Source organism: Canis aureus, chromosome 7 (genome assembly GCF_053574225.1).
Source record: "Canis aureus isolate CA01 chromosome 7, VMU_Caureus_v.1.0, whole genome shotgun sequence".
Classification (NCBI taxonomy): Eukaryota; Metazoa; Chordata; class Mammalia; order Carnivora; family Canidae; genus Canis; species Canis aureus.
The window spans coordinates 3909041-3928934 of NC_135617.1; the positions used below are offsets into that span (position 1 = coordinate 3909041).

The 19894-nt window shown below is 43.7% G+C and overlaps 1 protein-coding gene across 2 annotated transcripts in view; it reads left to right on the forward strand.

Annotated features, from left to right (window-relative positions):
• The window catches only part of LAMA4 (laminin subunit alpha 4), a 142133-nt gene that overhangs the window by 69057 nt on the left and 53182 nt on the right, over positions 1–19894 (forward strand). For both annotated transcript variants that reach the window (XM_077902715.1, XM_077902716.1), the window contains exons 8-12: positions 557–667; positions 6984–7095; positions 10053–10220; positions 12742–12935; positions 16791–16907. In XM_077902715.1, the coding sequence (XP_077758841.1) occupies positions 557–667; positions 6984–7095; positions 10053–10220; positions 12742–12935; positions 16791–16907 (702 nt within the window). The remainder of the gene's footprint in view (positions 1–556; positions 668–6983; positions 7096–10052; positions 10221–12741; positions 12936–16790; positions 16908–19894) is intronic.

Genomic DNA, 19894 nt, shown 5'->3' on the forward strand with positions numbered 1-19894 from the left:
CTTCAGACCCCACAGTTTTGATAACAGATGCTCACATTCTACTCCGAGTCCTCTTACATTGAAAGTGTTGTATGTATATATATATTTTTAAAGTTTTATTTATTTGAGGACACCTGGATGGCTCAGCGGTTTAGCGCCTGACTTCAGCCCAGGGCGTGATCTTGGGGTCCTGGGATCGAGTCCCACATCGGGCTCCCCTCATGGAGCCTGCTTCTCTCTCTGCCTGTGTCTCTGCCTCTCTCTCTCTCTCTTTGTGTGTCTCTGATGAATAAATAAATAAAATCTTAAAAAAAGAAAAAGGATTTATTTGAGAGAGAGAGAGCATGCAGGAGGAGGGGCAGAAGGAGAGAGAGTCTTAAGCAGACTCTGCACAGAGCACAGAGCCCGACATGGGGCTCACTCTCAGGACTGTGAGATCACGACCTGGGCCAAATCCAAGAGTCAGACACCTGACTCGGTGTGGGTGACCGCACCGCCCAGGTGCCCCTTTGTGTAGATGTTTTTAAAACCTGGTGTGCACATCTGCTGAGTATTTTCAAAACTTTTTTCCCCACAGACAAAATTGTCAGAAAGAGAAAACCAGTACGTCCTAAGAAAGATACAAATCAACAATGCTGAGAACACGATGAAAAGCTTTCTGTCTGACGTGGAGGAGTTAGCTGAAAGGGTATGTATTCAGTTTCTGGGGCTGCCTTCAGAGAAAGGCTTTAGCTGGGGCCGGCCTGGCTAGTCACCAACGATTGAGGCTTAACACAGCACAGGAAAAATGCAGTGACCCATGTGCCTTAAAATAAATCAAGGCAAGATCTGTGGAGAAAGCTAATATACTTGATCTCTACAGTCTCTTCCCATTTTGATTGCTTTCCTTGGAAAAACTATGTGTATGGGGGAACTTTCATTGTATTTGCTTCTGGTTCATGTGGTTGATATATGTTTCAATTAGGGTAGTCGGTCAGTTGTTTGCCATAATATTTTATGGCTAAGAGCTGTGGAGACTCCAGAAATACACTTTATTGTATAGAATATATAACTTAAATGTTTGCTGAAGGATGCATTAAAGAATAAAGGAAAGAAGAATCATGCTGAGAAAACAATCTTGCAGGTGGACAGGAAAAAAAAAATCACTTTCAAATTTCACTTGATACCACATGCCAAAATAAATTCCACACAGATCAAGACTTGAGTTTAAACCTCAAATCCATAAGAAAGCAGAACTAAGTATTTGTTAAACCTTGAAAAGAAATAACAGTATGCTTCAATACAGCGTGAAGAATCATGATAAAAAGAGGTAATAGATTTGACAAGATAAAATTTCAAATGCCCAGTAAAACAACTAAATCAATGAAAATTTAACTAGACTAAGAAAAATATTGAGGGAAATATGGCTTGTAAAACCTCTCACAAATTAACAAGAAAAACATTAAAACAGGAGCGGAGTCAACATTGAAAGACTATTAAATACATTCCTCAGGAGCCGAATGGAAAAATATCCATCTGTACTAATAAAGAAAAAATATAACTAAGCCACAAGGTGCCGTATTTTACATATTAAAATGTCTGACACGTTTCCCCCCCCCCTGATTATTCTCTACCAGTGCTAACCAGGGTGCTCTGGAATTTCTACGTTCAAACATTGGTCTTTGGCATTATCAATTGTTAAAATTCCTCTCAAAAACAGCTCTTATTTTCTACAAAAATAAAAGTCAAAATAACTCTAATCGTCTCTTTTGACCCTGGGCCTCTTAAACGTTTAAGAGATTATGCTTTTAAAAAACGTGAATTTTCTAATCTTAGCTTTGGAAGATTCAACTACTTTGAAATGTGTATGAAGAAAAAAAATGAAAATTGTGTCCTTCATTCCCATGCAATGGTGCATATTAATCCAGCCGCAAGCGTATGTAGAAAGCGATGCAATGTCTTAAATTTCAAAGGAGGAAATACCAGGAAAGAAACCTCTGTGAAAAAACTCATTGTTTTTTCATGTCGGTACCATGGTTGGAATTTGCCCAAAGTGTCTCAATTCTTGAGAAAATATTTTCCCCAAGATTAGGTCCTCTCACAGCTCAGACACAGTTACTGATCCTTTTGTTGTACAATTTTTCCACTTCCAGTAGAAGGTAAATGCAGGCTTTCATAGGGAGGAAATAGCATGAGCTTAAAAGTGACATCACAGTAGAAAAGGCTCCTGGGCACCAAGAACAGAGGTTGGTGATAAAGCTCCTGAAACTTCCAGCTACTTCCACTGACTCTTATTGAAAATAAGGTCCTTCTAACTTTGACAACAGTCCAGATGGCATAAGAACCCGCTAAAACATTTTGAAACAAATGCCCAGAGCTTAATGACCTCTCAAGCATCCTTCAATCCTTTAGTCTAGAAAAGTCCGTGATTGATTCTTGGAAGGATTTAAGAAAAGGATTGCCTTAGAAAGTCTCCTACACATAAGTAACTAATATTTGCCTTTAAATAGAATGAAGGAGTTCACTGTAGGTTCCCACGGTGATTTTTTTTTTTTAATCACAGTAATGTTGCCTCTTGAATTTGAAAATACCTGCCTGCAAATTGGCGTTATAAACCTCGTGAGACCCGAAGCTCACAATTCACATTAACCTAAAGTTACTGGTTTTGTCCCAACCTTCACAACCAAGTCCCCTTTTGGAAAATTCTACAGCCCTTTCCTGCCCTCTGACTTCTGGGAACCCCCCGAAAGGGTGCCCGGGTGTTGGTCTTCACAGATAGCCCTGCTCTAAAGGACCTCACTCTTCCAGCCCTGCTGATCATGTCTGCAAGGAAGTGCCAAAGGCTATGTCACGATTGCACCTTCCCATGTTCCCGAGCCACCATGCTCAGAGTGGCACTAGGCTACAAGTGAAAGTAGAGGTGGGGGCCCTCTCCCAAGCTCAGCGCTCCCCCTTACCAACCGGAACTTGACTTTGCAATGCAGAGCCCAAGGCATGGAGCCCAGTCTCCAAGGGCTGGCTCAAGGGGTGCTGCACCATCCCCTCCACTTCCCCACCTCCTCCCTCTCCACCCTCCTCCTTCAGCCACAACAAAGCTCCCTGCTTATCAGTGCATCAGAGAGATGTTTAGGACCACAAGGAAAGTAGGTCAACTGTAGACATCAAAAGCGCCTGAGCCTCCTTTCTGATCCTGATAAAAATGTAGGGCAAAAAATATGTTTGAATTCCAAAAGCGTCACTTAACACCTGGTGTATAAGGGATTGTGCTGGGTGCTAGATGCTGAAACGAACATGATGATAGAGCATAAACCCTGCTCTCAAGCAGCTCACAGTCTAGCAGGGAAAACAGGCATGTAAAATAAAATAATAATATATAGCATTTGGTAAGAGGCATGCTACAGGGTGAAAGAGAGAACTCTAAGGAAGAAATACTGAATTTGTGATACTTGAGGAAATGCTTCTCAGAGAAGGTGAGTATTGACCTATGTGTTTCCTTTTTTTTTTCTTCTTTTTTAAGATTTTATTTATTTATTTGATGGAGAGAGAGCACAAGAAAGGGGAGTAGCAGGCAGGGGATAGAAGGAGAAGCAGCAGGCTTCCCACGGAGCAGGGAGCCTGATACGGAGCTCGATCCCAGGACCCTGGGGTCATGATCTGAGCCAAAGGCAGGCGCTTAACCGACTGAGCCACCTGTGTATTGTTTACACATGGGTATGTATTTCAAAATGACTGGGAGTTTATCGAATACTTCCAAACAAGAGAAAATACTGCAAGAGCAGAGAGATGTTCATAGTGTGTCCTTAGAACTAGAAGACCCTTGGCCATGGCCTAGTGCAGGATTAGCTGTAAGGCAAAGAGCAGGAGATACTGCTGAAGAAGTTCTCAGAAGCCAGATCACAAGGAACGTCGACCACCACGCTCAAGAACAGGCGCACTTCAGCCCGTGGACTCTGGAGAACACTGATGTATTTACACAGGACAATGAACTGGTCAGATTGGAAATTTCAAAAACATTCCTCTGCAGTAGGGATGATGGATTGGTGAGGGAAGACTGAAGATCCTGACTCCAGTAGTCTGGAAAATTGCCTCAGTAGTCTAGGTAAGCCAGGTTGAGTACTACCTTGCCTTCACTTGAAAGAATCTGCAGTGACTAGGAATCAATGAGGACCGTGGTGGTACGGAACAGGAAGAGAGGCCGGAATGGCAAGCAGAATAAGAACAATGTGGTGACCAGTTGGACATGAGTAACAAGGAAGGACGCTCTGGCGTAGAGACATGACTTTTCTAGGATTACAGAATGGGGGTGCCCGGCTGGCTTGGTCAGTAGAGCATGTGATTCTTGACCTCAGGATCATGAGTCCAAGCCCCGCGTTGGGGGTAGAGATTACATTTAAAATAAATAAGTACGGGGACGCCTGGTTGTCTTAGGGGTTGAGCGTCTGCCTTTGGCTCAGGAAGTGATCCTGGAGTCCCGGAATCGTGTCCCGCATCAGGCTCCCTGCATGGAGCCTGCTTCTCCCTCTGCCTGTGTCTCTCCCTCTCTCTGTGTGTCTCTCATGGATAAATAAATAAAATCGTTTAAAAATAAAATAAGTAAGAAAATAAATTAAAAATATCAAAAAATCAAATTACAGAATGAATTACTCTGGACATTTTTCTATGGACACCCAGAGGGCAGTTAGAGAAAGAGTTGAGCCTGTAGCTCAGAGGAAAAGATTTCAGAAGCCATCCACATTCAGGAGGCAGGGACACCCACGGTAGGTATCCCTGTACACATCCTGAAATGGCACACAGGTATTCCCACTACTGTTTTGTCCAGTAACAACCTTATTTACGCTAATCTCCCAGAGTGACCACTGAAAGTTTTTCCTTTCCCTTTCAAAAGTGTCACAGTGCAAACAATAATGTATATGATCAACCTAGATATTGATTATCAACCCTCACTTAGTCTGGTTGATTTTTTTTTTTTCTAAATCAGTAATCTAGATACACCACCCTTGATGCACTGTATTACCAAAGAGTTCTTGCCACTTTTTATATCAAAAAGGTACAAGGAATGTTTGAGGTCGAAGTGAGTAAATGATTCATCTATTTGTAATGTAAACCATCAACTGGTTTACAGTTGTGAGTTATTTTTTTTTAATTTTAGCTCTTAAAGCAGGATGCCGCAGTTTTACCATGCGGTTTTACCATTATTTTTCTTCCATAAGCAAAGTTAGAGAAAAAAAATAAAACTTTCAAATAAGGCATCACTATCTATTAGAGCCAATAAATTTCCAATTTAAAGTGATGACCGTTCTTTACCACGAATGGAGACTTTTATTAAATATATAGCGTATATCCAGGCGCCCTCTGGTGTTCGTCGGAAAGGAGTTTTTTCAGAAGTATTGCATTTTTCTCCGGCCTTTCATTGCTTCAACTTCAAAGTTTCCTTATCAAGAAATAAGTTAAATGAATACAGTAATTAGGACAGGCCTTTTTCTCTGAAGGATGAAGCCAAAGTAAAAAAAAAAAAAATTTTTTAAGTGTTGCGCTTTGCAAATATAACTCAAACTGAATCAAAAATAACTTGTTAAAAATTTCTAGATGTTTTAAATGTCTGCATCCATAATTTTTAAAAGCGGGGAGAACTGACGTCAGAGTAAGATTCATCTTATTTTCTGCATCGTATAATATTAAAATGGCCCCAGATTTTGTGTGACTGGAAAGCATTAGAACAAGGCAGGAGGAAGACGGGCCTTGGAGGAAGGACGTGATGACTCAGATGCAGGGTCCATTCGGAGGGCCCGCTGTTTGGGGGAGCATCACCGCTGCACAGGGAGCTTTATATGGGAGACATTGGGGCTCACTTGAGAAAGCCTCTGGGGCACATGCTTGCTCTGATGCCATTTCTGCATTCTCTGTGGGTTATGCCTGGAAAGCATAAAGCATTCCATGTAAAATCATGTCATAATCCCCCGGCTGGGACACTGAGGCCTCAGAGGAGAGGATTTTGAAAAGACCCCTCCCCTGTCCTGGTGCAGCAGCAGTGGGCAGACCAGCCTGCAGTCCACTCAGATACCGAAGCCTTTTGTTAAGAGACCTGAGCCCAGAAAAGCACCAGATGAGGCCGATGGGCATCTACCAAGTGTCAGGAGAATTTCCCCTCTTACACATAAGCCATGAGTCGATCTTTCCAGTGCTCCGCATCCCCAATGCCCTGCACGCAGGCCAGGGTCCCGGCCTTGAACCATTTCTTAGATGAGCTTCTGTCCTTGCACACACAGAAACACGCACGTGCACATACATACCCACTCGTCCTTCCAGAAGCTGCATTCGAGTGGGGATCTCATCTCGACAAATACTGCATGGGAGCTCTGACACGGAAGCTCCCAAGCGGAGAGGATGGAGTCTGCTTCTCAGAGAAGAGTCTCAATTCACTCTGGGCCAGATCTGCCAGGGGAGCCCTTTGTACCCAAGTGCCATCAGTGTCCCTGGGAATTTGGACTGCGGCACGGAAAACCACACTGAGCCCAGGCAGCATGATCCCTCCCACCTCTGGGGTAATTGGGTGTCAGCACTGGCTGGACCACCCAGGAGCAACCCCTGGACGCGCAAGCATTTCAAGGTCTGCCTACTTTCTCAACAGTCCCCCCCATCCCACCCCCGCCACTGGGAAACTTGACGCTCTTCCGTCTGCACAATGTCAGATTGGTCAGCAGACATGGGTAATTTCCTAGTCTGGAATCCGGAGCTACAGTAAAAATTCAAAGAGTAAATTACATATGCAAGGCGGTTGGTTTGGACTGAACCGTGACCAGCGCAGAGGACTCTGGCTGAGTTCAGAGCATCCTGCAGTTCCAAAGTGGGCCATCACGTCTGCCTGCAACGCATGAGTTCTGGGACCATTTTAGGTGTTCCAGAGCTTTCCGTGCCCAGGAACTTTGTGTGTAATGGAATACGGTATGCCCACCCGCCGCTACATGCACGTACACAACATCCCCTTCTCGTAAAGTTAAGCTGGTGTTTATATGGATTATTTGTAGGAAAGTCAAGCCTTGAGAAGGGGCAAGCTGGCTCAGAAGGAAAGCATGGATACCATTAACCACGCAACTCAACTCATGGAGCAAGCTCATGACATGAGGGATAAAATTCAAGGTAAATATATTCTCCTCTCCTACAGCTCAATGTCAAGGAATCATTCGTGTTTGTTAAAACAACAGAAATATGGTCACTCTTCATGTTTACTCTGTGCCAGGAACTGTTAGATATAAGGTAATATATATGCATTTATGGTATTTCATATATATGAAATATATGTGATCTATACACTACTCATATACAATACATACATTTTATATATACATGAAATATCATAAGTGCATATATATAATATTATATATATATTGTATATAATATGAGTAGTGTATAGATCATATATAGGTCCTCTAGTTTATATATAATATGAGTAGTGTATCTGTTATATTTGGTCTCCTAGTTTGTCCGTCTAGGAGCCCCAAGTACTCATCTCTACTTTCTATGTGTTGGTTGTCAAGAATAAATGTATAGAATCATTCCCTTTCCAGGCATTTCAAGGAGATGGAAGGCCAGATTACCTTTCCAGCAGAAGAAATGGAATTGCTATGGTGTCCTAAAATGCAAGAGCTGAGTAGGAGTCATGTTTTCTGGACACTTTACAGCAAAAACACTGCCTTTAGAGTGGCAGGAAACTGTCCACTAATCCAAACTGTCTTAAGGTGTCTCTACGATGCCATTTCCCAAAGACCAGGCAGGCAATGTGCTCCGGTCCCCAGTCCAGAAGAAAAGCCTGGAGGAGGGGTCCCGGGGGGCATGTGAGATTTCTTTACCCTAAAGCCTTGTGGCTTTACCTTCCCTCTTAGGGGAGGACTTCTTTGTGCTCTAACTTCTGATAAGTGCTGGCTATATTTTGAGGACTGTCTTAATAGCCTACTGAAAACCAGCCTTCAATTAGCCAACAGAAAATAGGCACTTTCACTCATTATAAAAAGAATTTCCGTGGGTTACAGTCTGCTAAGGTACAGTATTTGTGTGTGTCCACAGCTTTTATCCTATGTATTAAGAGTTGGGTGACAACAACAAGTGCATCTCAGGGCACAATGGCAGTGAAGGAGCCCACAGTGGGAAGGTCATATCTTTATATTGAAGTATAAGGAGCATATTCCAGGCAAAAGGATGAATGGAGCCGAGATTAGACACTTGCTGTATTTTCTTTGCTGCCTGTACTACACAATAAAAATAAATGGCATGCATTTCAGACACCCCTCAATCCCGTCCTCACTGTCTTGTGCTTTTGCATCTACCAGTAAAACATTTTTTTCCTGTGACATTTTAGAGTTACTATTGATTTTTTTTTTCAAAAAGTAAGATTGAACTTAGATGAGCCGACCTCATCTAATTAAGAAATAAATGCCCCTCTAGGCAGCAAATAAAGCAAACATCCTCGTAAGCCATTCAGAGAAAATAATTCACCTTGGCTGCGGTAAATCTTTTATTCTAACGTGTTTCATTTGGAAGGCATCTAAGCCCTCTATTTGACCCTTTAAGCACTGGAGAAGATGAAAGAAATACAAAAGAAATATAAATGGGAAACAATAATTTCCATCAGTTTACCTTTTAAAAATAATGTATGAATAGTCTCCAAAGACTAAGGCAAAAAAATGTTATTGCCTACATTTCCTTTTTCTAATCTACGCCAGACATGGCTAAAATAAAACAGGCCCCAATTGAACATGTAGTATTTGGAGCAAAATGCCAAAGAAGTCAGCACTGCAAGTGCTAGATCTAAGGGGGGTAGGGTGGGGAGGGGGACTGATGTTTAGCTTATTTCTGAGTTAATATTATAGATTTCACTTGAAAAGTGAATGTTTAATCCCTTCATAAGTTTTGTTTGTAGCGTATCTCGGTTTCCCTATGACTTTCTCGGTAATATTCACAACGTTAAAAGCCTCTTACCCGTTTATCTCTCTTCCTTCAGAATTTAGGAATGCTACACGGTACCAATAGTGTGTCCTGCTTTTGCCCAACCATCTGTAAAATAACTATTGGTGACCTTCAAGCTATTATCCATATAAAATACAAGGCCTTATCTGGTTTGATTTATGTGACGCCACTGTTTGTTTACCCATCTTGTCTGGCCAACCGCATAGATCATAGTAAACCACAGACACACAATCTCATTTGTGCCAGGAAGATAAAATGCTTCCTCCCAGAGCTGTCAGAGGACAAGGTGGCAATTACATAACTCTCATCTGATCATATTTAGAAGGAAGAGAAAGTCAAAGAACAATTCAGCTCTGTTGACATGTAGACAACTGGTCTCATCCCTCGGAACATCAGCAGTGCCTTTGGTTCTAAAATTCTCCACCCTACTTACGGAAGCGGGCCGAAAATGAGCCAGCATTAAAATGGCCCAGTCTTGACCGTCATACTACAGAAGGCAATTGCAGAATGTGGTGTGTATACACACAAAATTTATAAATCTATATGAACAAATAAACACTCAAACCTCTATGTCATATCTGGCCTATGGAATACTCTGAAACACCTACTTGAACTACTATCAATATGCTCTCATTTTGGTTTAGAGCTTTGGGCAGATAAATTGTGGCTAAAATAGAATTAATGCCTCTAACACATCCTATGACAGGTGCTACCTCAGACGATTTTCTCTAGTTATGTATTTTATTTAAAAAAAAAAAAAAGGTTGATCAAAGACCCTGGATTTGTGTGTGTTAAATATTAATGTTCAGACATTACTATGGAAACCAGACACTGTGAAGTCAGGACAGACTTTACATTAATCTCATTCCCATTCTGAAGACAGCAAATGGGAAGCAGAGTTGTTTCCTCAGGTTTTAATTCTCCTTGGAATATATGGTGAACTCCAACCCTGGCGACCAGTGCTTGCAGCGTGAGCATCGGTACGCCGCTGTCTCTGAATGAAGCCCTCTTTCCATTTTAGGATCCACCCAGCCCTTTGCCCTCACTCCCTGTGTTTTCAGTGTTTTCAGTGACTGGGAAACGCCCAGACCCCCCACTGTGCTTTCTTTCCCTCACTGTGTCCTGCCTTTCAGAGATCAACAACAAGATGCTTTACTACGGGGAAGAGCACGAACTGACCTCTGAGGAAATCTCTGAGAAGCTTGTGTTGGCCCAGAAAATGCTGGAGGAGATCAGACGCCGTCAGCCATTCTTCACACAAAGGGAGCTAGTTGATGAAGAAGTAGATGAAGCCCATGAACGTAAGTATATCCACTTGCAGAGCACGTGTCTGCTTCCGTTGTGGGTCCAAGTGAGGACACTGAGCCATGGGGGAGCATTTCTGGTCGAATCAAGCAATCCTCAATATTTGCAGCTATTTTTAAAAAAGATTTTATTCATTTATTTGAGACAGAGAGACAGAGAGAGAGAGAGCATGAGTGGGGAGAGGGGCAGAGGGACAGGGAGAAGCAGACTCCCCGTGAAGCAGGGAGCCCAACACAGGGCTGCATCCTAGGACCCGGGGATCATGACCTGAGCCAAAGACAGACACTTCACCGACTAAGCCACCCAGGTGCCCCTATTCACTGCTATTTAGAACCTTGGACATGGTCTCAGGTAATCCAAGATTTTTACATCCAGGCCCAACCTTGAGCTTTTGAAAACAGCTGACATGCCACACAGAATCTATAGACCTGAAACTCCTGAGGACAAGAAACAGGGACTTCACAGTTGATGAAAACATGTAAAATAGGGGAAGAAAACCTAAGAGGAACCAATTTTCAGAATTACAATAAAAGAAATTTTATCGAGAAGGCGGTAAAGCCACAGGCCCAGCAACATTCATGTTCTGAGGTCTGAGAAGGACTTTTAATGACTCTTAACCTCCAGTGCAAATTTAACACTTGCTTTCATGATGACTGTAGGCAAGAAACCACGGTAGGATCAGGGAACCTATGACTTGGTCGCTCGATCGGTTATCAACGACTCACCCAAACATATTCATTTAAAATGATAACCATTTATTTGCTCGTGATTTCATTGGCAATTTGGGCTCAACTCAACCTGGACAGCTGATCTCTGCTCCACGTAGCACGAGCTGGCCTCCCTCCTCTGCCTGGGGCCTTAGCGGGGATGGCTGGGCCTCTCCCCCTAGTCGGGTGTTACCCTCAAGGAGCCTTGCCCAGGTTCATTCACAGGCAGCAGCTTTCCAGGAAGGCAAGAATGGAACTCAACCATGTTGTATCTATCTTACTGGCCCAGACCAGCCCAGATTAAAGGTGTGAGGAAATAGGTTCTACTCTTGATGGCAAGAGTTGTGAAGAATCCATGTCCCTTTTAATCTCTACAATCAACAAGAGAAGCCATGGACTTGGATATCAGATTTTAGCTAAACTCTTATTTCACAAGTTCTTATCTCATTAGGTTCATCAGTAATTCAAAATTATGCGGTTATGAGGCCTTGCCTCTAACTCTGGTTATTTTATGCATTAATAAGAAGCTCATGTGTTGCCATATTACCAATTTGGGTTTTTTTTTTAATATATAGGTCTTCTTTTTAGGTCTATATATTTTATTTTACACATTTTAAAATACATTATCAGAAGGGGTCTGAAGGCTTCACTAGAAGGTAAAGGGTCCCGTGGCATAAGAAGGGTTAAGAACAAAAAAAGGGGGGGAGGGTTAAGAACACCTGAACACCTGCACTAATTTATGTCCCTGCAATAGTTCCCATCAACTTCTGCTAAAAATTATTGTCCATATTGCAGAAGAGGAACATTCTTCCCATAAAGGCATATTGTCATAGCAAATGTATGAAGTCTCAGAAACAGTGAGAACCCAAGAGGCCGGTCAGGCCCCACTTCTGATGAAGCCAGCGCTCAGGAAGGCTGGAGCTCTGACGTCACAGGCAGATGCTTCCACACTCCTTGTCTATTTGAGAATGTAACGAGGCTGCCCTGGGGAAATGAAACCAATCACATCTCCCACTTAGCCACCTTCCACGTAGTCCATGCATTTTTAACCACCTTCTTTACTCAGCCGTGAGCTTGTATCTTCTGCTCACAGTGATGAAAGGAAATACAAAACCTCAAAAAGTCAGACTGATAGTCCCTGGAGGAAAAAGAGAATTAAGGGTCAGACTCAATGCGTATTGCTTTGATCAGAGAATGAAGACATATACGGAATTTAAGAATGTATCATCGCTTGGTCATTAATATTCTTGTAGCTGAAATACAATCTTTTTAATCTTCCTACCACCCAAAATAATGGCTTATGTTGGGCCTAAAGAAGCTACCCAAAAACAATCACCTGGAGAAAATACAGAAAAATGAGTGGTTGTGAACACCACTTGTCAGTACCAGACAAGATGATTCTGGTTACTTTTAAGAGTTTTTACTATTTTTTTAAGAGTCTTTACTATTTTTAAGAGTTTTTACTATTATATCCAAGGGTGTATATCTAAACACCCTTGTCTGGTAAAATTATTAATATCCCGGGTAACAATAAACACAGTATAATGACATGGTTTCCACAAAAAAACATAATCTCGATGGAAAAACTAATCGAACTCTCTTTCTGGCTGTCATGCAGGGGCTCCCAAACCCTACAGCACAGTCTGTCTTTCTTGGAGTATAAAACACGGGGCTATTTTTATGAACAACAGCCCCAGTCCCTGTTGCTGAGGAAGGCCCGGCCTGACGAGTTGGCACCTCCGCTAAGGGCCGGGTGGAATGAGAGGAGCCGCGCGGCCCACACTGAGTGTCTGTGCCTATCTCTTCCCAGTGCTGAACCAGGCCGAGAGCTGGCAGCGGCTGTCCAATGACACCCGCTCTCTGTTTCCTGTCGTCCTGGAGCAGCTGGATGACTACAATGCTAAGTTGTCAGACCTCCAGGAATCACTTGACCAGGCTCTTGACCACGTCAGGGATGCCGAAGACATGAACAGAGCCACGGCAGCCAGGCAGCGGGACCACGAGGTACGGTGCACGCTCCACCCGTGAATGCGTGCCAGCCATACGCCACACGACGCTGCAACAGGAAGGGACACTGGGGGCCCAATTTCTTAAAATATCGGTACATTCAAATATTCCTGTTTTTTAGGCATCTGTACATTTTTGCCACCATAGGTGGCTAATAGACCTCTGTGCACCTAAAGTCGAGTTGAAACCATCATCATTGTTTGGCTTTTGCATTGATAAGGACACAACTGGTGCTTGTGTCTGCGTGTACGGATATGTGGGTTCTTGCAAGTGAGTGAGCAATGTGCTGCTCCTATGCCTACCTTTATTTTTTAAGACTTTTTTTTTAAGATTTTATTTGTTTATTCATGAGAGACACAGTGAGAGAGAGGCAGAGAGACATTGACAGAGGGAGAAGCAGGCTCCCTGCAGGGAACCTGATGTGGGACTCGATCCGAGGACCCGGGGGTTAAGCCCTGAGCTGGAGGCAGACGCTCAACCACTGAGCCCCCCAGGTGTCCCCTATGCCTACCTTAAAAATAAAAAGAGAGAGAGCGCGCACTAGAACCCCAAAGCAACCCAGAACCACGTTTCTAGAGGGTATGGGTAATTTTGGGGAAGGCCTGATAAGCAAATCCCACAGCCTGGCTGGTCAGCAGCTGCAGAGCTAGGGAGTCCAACTCAAGCCAAAGGTCATGCAAATACAAAGAAATCCGCAGACGTAGCCATAGCTTGCAGAGGCAGCCACCCCAGTGGGGCCAGGATTTGTGCAGGCCCACTTGGGGGGCTTACATCTGGTCGGTGGTCACGGCTGTTGCGAGCAATGCAGACACCCACAACCACCCCCACCGAGGGGAGCCATACTCTGGGAGGAAGACGCGTGCGTCACTGGACATATTTATAAAGATCAGAGTGAAATAGCAATGCCAAAAAATAGGAAGCTGCCATGAGCAAATTCGTTAATTCAGCTGTTTGTTTTTGTTGTCTGCAAAACCAACTTCAGTGAGACTCTCCGCCCAGTATTCAGTCGTCACCATCTCCCAGTAGGTCACTGGAAATTTTCCTGAATGAAAGGGAATCACCTTTTAATTACCACCATTTTCCAAACAGGAGCAATCCCTTAGCCAGTAGATTTCTAGAACGATGACGGTCAAGGTAGTGACCAAAATAACCCCTCCCCGTCCGTCTCTTCCCCAGTCCGGGCCCCTTCCCACCGGGCCGCAGCACCCCGCCTGAGCCGCTGCCCCCCTCACCCTTCCCTCCGTTCCCACACCAGGCCCTGCTCGGCCGCTAACGCCCTTCGTCGTCTCCTGCTGCCTTTGACTCTGCAGCCTATGAGCCACTGGAAGGTTCTAACCAGCCGTTAAAAGAAATAAAAAGTGAAGTGTAGTTGAATAACCAGCATTGACTAGAAAGAAAATGTAGAATAGAGACTATCAAAGCGCATTATCTACAGGAAGGTGCGGTTTCATCGCATCCCTGCCTTAGTCCTGCAACTGAGATTGCATTTTTTTTTGCTGGGGGTCATGGTTCAGGACACTTGAGGCACCGTCCTGTGGCCTCTGCCCCTGCGCAGGCCGCGAGGGACCTCTGTGACCCACCCTTGCCAGGCTCCCTGGCCTCTCCTACCGCTGTGTCCCCGCCTCGCAGCTTAGCTCAGGCGATATCGCAGCCCCAGTCACCCAGTCACCCCATCGGCCTGGAACGGACACTTCTACTCCCCACTCAGTAGCCCCAGGCATCACCCCCCCCCCGGGAAGCCTACCCCCCGCCCCAGGTTAGTGGGTGCCTCCTCAGCAATCCCATAACCCGCCTTGTGACCGTCCCCCCCCCCCCCACCAGGGACCTGTCTTCCCTCTGGGTGCACGTGTGGTAGCTCCACAGCTCACCCCTAGACCCACAGCACAGCTTAGAAAAGAGCAACAGCGTGTTTCCGGCCCTTTTACGAAACCAAAAATAACCACGCAGTTTAATCATCCTGATGTGTGCAAACAGCAGCCACACAACTAGTAATTACACCATTTGCTTCACCATCCTACACACCCCGAAGGGTAACAGAATGATACAAATCTTCGTCCGATGATGGTAAGATGCTATAGTTTGTTTTTTTGTTTGTTTGTTTTTTTGATGCTATAGTTTAAAAAGCACTGTTCCGAGAGTCTCTTAAACCAGACCTCTGCCTTCCCAGGACCGTTTCTATCTTTTTTTTTTTTTTTTTTTAAGGATCAGGAACCTTTTATTATCCTTTGCATACGTGAAACGGATACCGAACATGCCTCATCGTGCTAATTGTGTGTCGTTTTCATAATTATTGGTTTTCAAAACTCTTCTTTTGTTCAAATTGACCTCCTTCCTGTGGGGAGCATCTTCGGTTCGAAGCTAATCCTGCTCATTTCTGTCTAACGCTGTGTATGATGAGTTCTGTACACGACAAGGGGGAAGCCCCTTAACCTGGCGCCCATCACCCCCAACTACTGCAAAGAACTTCGCACTCAGTGCTGTTACCTCAAGGCTTTGAAGTTTGGCTCTGGCTTCAGAATGTTAGCTCTGTTCCCCCAAGGCGCCCACATACAAGAGCTTCCAACAGGGGTCATATCTCAGAGTCTGGAAAGGAAAACTGCTCTGAAGGAGCTAAATGATACCCACCTTTTTTCACCTCCTTTCCTTACAGAGTTCAATGCCCGTACTTTAAAATATTGCTTTTGTGTAGAGCTGTGTAACTACCTCTCCTCGTGGAGACAAGAATAATTAACCCAAGATAGTCACACTGTCGTAAGCTTGATGGATTTTGAGGGCAAATTGATTTTGTAATGTTCTTGCATTAAGAAGATGTTCAAATGGGATTCTATTCTGTCCTTGGACCTATATCTTCCCCCGTAGCAATGCGTTTGCAGAGGATGGCTTCCATCTTCCTTCCCACTAAATTAGAAAAGACTGCAGGGAGCACAAAAGACATTAAGATGAACTTAGGAAGTTTTAAAGTATGTCCTTCAGTATCTGGGCTTCCATAATTATTTCCCATGATATCTTCGATTGCAGCGCAAGTCATATATTTCAACTCCCATTCAAATTACTCTTTCTAAAGTAACCTCAACTCATTTTTTTACTCCGATTGTAAAACGAGTCGTAATTTTCCCTCTTGAAGCATCATTCTGGTTGCTTTCAAACTCCAAACTCATTTGACGTTTTCTAATATTTCCTCAGAATCACAGCATGCCTGCTTCTAGAACCCAACTGTGAGGGTAGAAATGGAAGCATTCATCAAAAAAACACTGGGGCCATTTCCCTCAAAAAATCTGAGCCTCTAACAACATAAAGAGCTCAGAGTGGCAGGAAGGAAAGTCACAATTTTATGCTTTCATAGTAGGGCCATTTAAACTTTTTTTTTTAAGGACTTGACGATTGTTTTGCATATGCTTATTCCTATCCAAATGAGCTACTTGTGCCTGGCCTAAAGTCAGCACATGATAAATGGATTTGAGACTTAATTCATTTTCCACTTACTGCAAATATAGAGCCTCTGTGCAATCCTGCGTCCAGGGTCTCACTTTACGTTTATGGAGAAAAAGTCAACGGCCCTCTCTGAAGCGGTGACTCTCTTTGAGGTGATGGTGCTGCAAGTAAGAGTCATAACTAAGTGCTTCAAAGCTCCCAAAGGGCTCACTTTTGCTACCTCCATATTATACATGAGAAAACTGAGTATGTCACGCATAGAATTACCCAAAGTCCCGCAGCCATTAGGTGGTGGGGCTGGGATAAGAACCCAGATTCGTCTGGGCACAAAGATAGGAGGAGGTGACATCGACTACCCTCCTGGATGCTTTCTCTAAAGTGACCTTCTCTTCCACTCTTGCTTGCTCCTCGTTCCCATAGAAACAATACGAGAGAGTGAGGGAACAGGTGGAAGGGGTGAATGTTTCTCTGAAGACATCCTTGGATTCTCTGACAACACCTCGGCTGACCCTTTCAGAACTTGATGACACAGTAAAGGTAAGGACGCATGTGACTTGGAGGTTTGTGTTTATAGCAGATTGGAGCAGCTGCTCAGGTCACAGAACACTAATGGAATCCACTACCGATCTGTGGAGTTAACTGGCGTTATAGAAGCAAGATTAGATGACCGAATTTTTCAGTTTCTTTCATCGTATGGTGGTGCTACTCACATACGGCTATTTAAATGTAAATTTAAGTGGCTTAAAATGAAAGAGATTAAAATTGAATTCCTCGGTTGAATTAACCGTATTTCAAGTGCTCGATAGCGCCACCCGTGGCCAGCGGCTACTGAATTGGACAGCATGGATCTCCTTGCAGAAAGTAAGTGCTGCTTAGATCCATCCTACTCACTCTTTAGTCATAAGTTGTGTACTTCATAAAGCTAGCGTTCAAAATCAATAAGAGACACATTTTTAAAGTGGAAAATTTCCAGTAAAATGCAGTAAACCCAACCAATCCCCAAATTACTCTTAGCTCATTTTTATTACCTTTGAAAGGATACCATTTTAAAATCATCGGATCACCATCTCGTCCTATGGCTAGTTCAGCACCAAGCTCCCTGTCTTCCTCTCCATCCCTACTCCCATCACTATCTTTGGTGACATCAAAATCTAGACAGTTGAGCCCACCAGCTCTCAGACGTCTGGCTCCTGTAACTTCTCCTGGCCAATAAGCTTTTCCTCCAGCCTGCCCTGGTTATCCCTCCTAGGGCCATACCCAGGTCTTGTCATCAATAACAGTACCTCCTCCCAAATCCCAGTATCCAGCCCCTCCCTCTCTCATCTCACTTACTCTGGAATGCCCACTCCAACAATCCTCTGGCCACATGGAGATCTCATCCAGCTCATTATCCCACTCCTCTCATATCCTCTCTCCCTCCTTAAGCACCTAAAATGATCGTTTCAGTGGTCCCTCCTTCTCCATGGTTTTGCTTTCTACGGTTTCAGTTACCCACAGTCAACCTCCGTCTAGAAGCAGATGATCCTGCTTCTGACCTATCCTCTCTAGGTGACTTGTAGCCTAACACTATGTCACAACCTGCCTGCATCAGGCACCTCACTTCATCTCATCATGTAGGCACATAATCACCTCACATAATCACAAGAAGAGCGAGTACAATAACATGTTTTGAGAGGGATCGCGTAACTTTTATTACAATACGTTGCTATAAGCCTTCAATTTTATTATTCGTTATTGTGGTTAATCTCTTACTGAGCCTAATTTACAAATTAAATTTTATTATAGGTTGGTATGCATGGGAAAACCATAGTACATCTAGGATTCAGTACCCCCTAAAGGTCTTAGAACGTGTCCCCCAAAGATAAGACGAGACTACCGTATAATCATTATTTGCAAACACCTTTAACTTGTACACCCACCACTTCCCCTACTGATTCATCCTCATATCCCAGTAAACCCAAGTAGCCCCAGCATCATGGCCATACCAGAGAAGCCAACATAATGAAAAACCCACCTCCTCTTCTGTTAGTCTGGCTGGTGAATTTACTTTGTGCTTCATCCTACTTCACTCTTCCTTCCTATTATAATTAATGAAGTGTCTCGTCTCCTGGCGAAGTCCCATCTCTCCACCTGTGCTCTGAATCCCATTGTTCCTCAGCTCAAAAATGGTCACAGAGTTTCACTCCCAAAAGTTTTCCCTCTTTCTTCTGTTCATCCAGTTCTCACTCTGTACTGGACCATTCCTACCAAAATGTAAACATGCTCTAAGCATTTCCTATCCTTTAAAAGAGGAAAGACCTTGCCTACATCCCTTCTAATCTCTGCCCCATTACTCTACTCTGCTCAGCTTCACAGGAAAACACCTAGAGAGTCATTTACCATTGTCATCGCCACCTCCCAGACCCCACTGTCTGCTGTATACAACCCACTCCAAATGGGACTTCACGCCCCTCCACCAAGACTGTTACCCAGGTCATCGGAGAACTCAACATAGCCAAAACTGTGGTTGTTTCTCCCTCCTCAGCATTCTTACCCTTCCTGCCAGTTAACCTTTCCTCCTTTTTTAAACACTCTGAGCTTTCATCCTGGCTCCTCCAGGACCCCATTCATCTGATCCTCCTCCCACTTCATTGGCCATTTTTTCCCAGACTCTTCTGCTAGCTTCACCTCTACACATCCTCTATGTAGTAAATATCTTAGACTCTGCAGGCCACGTATAACCACAATCCCTTAATCTTTTTTGTTTTTTGTTTGTTTGTTTGTTTGTTTGTTTTTATTTTTTTACAACTCTTTAAAAATATAAATAATATTCTTGGCTAGGAGCTATATAAAAACAGGCCTTGAGCCATTTTTGGCACAGAGCTCTGTCCATCCCTGCTCTTGATAATGAATGGCTCAGTTCTCAGTCCTGGGCCCTCTTTGGTACTTTTAATTTCTCCCTAGTTGATCCTGTTGAATCCCATGGTTTTAAAGAACGATTATATGCATGGTCTCATAATTCATACCTCCAACCTTCATACTTCCACTGAGTTCCAAACTCATATATCCAAATGCTTACTTGAAGTTTTCAAGAACTTAATGTGATATATAGCAGAATCATAATTTTATCTATCACTTTGATGTGTAATAGACACATCAAACTTAACATATTCTGAATAAAACCTGGTCCTTCCCTAGTCTTCCCCACCTCAGTAAGTGGCACAACCCTGTTTGCTCAAATCAAAACTCAGGAGTCATTGATTTCTCCTTTCCCCTCCTTCCCATTTCAGTAAGACCTCTTGAGCTTCTCTCCAAAATGAGTCCTGATTTCTGACCACTCCGTTCTCTGTTGCTGCTCTGCAGTCCAAACCACCTCTTCTCCAGCAGGAACTGCCAAAGGAGCCTCCTACTGGTTCATTTGCCTCCAATCTTGCCCCTCAAGACTCATTCTCTATGCAGTAGCAAAACAATCCCTTAAATACATAATCAGATCACATTATTTCTCTTTCATAAAACTTCCAGTGACAGAGTAAGAAACAAGCTCA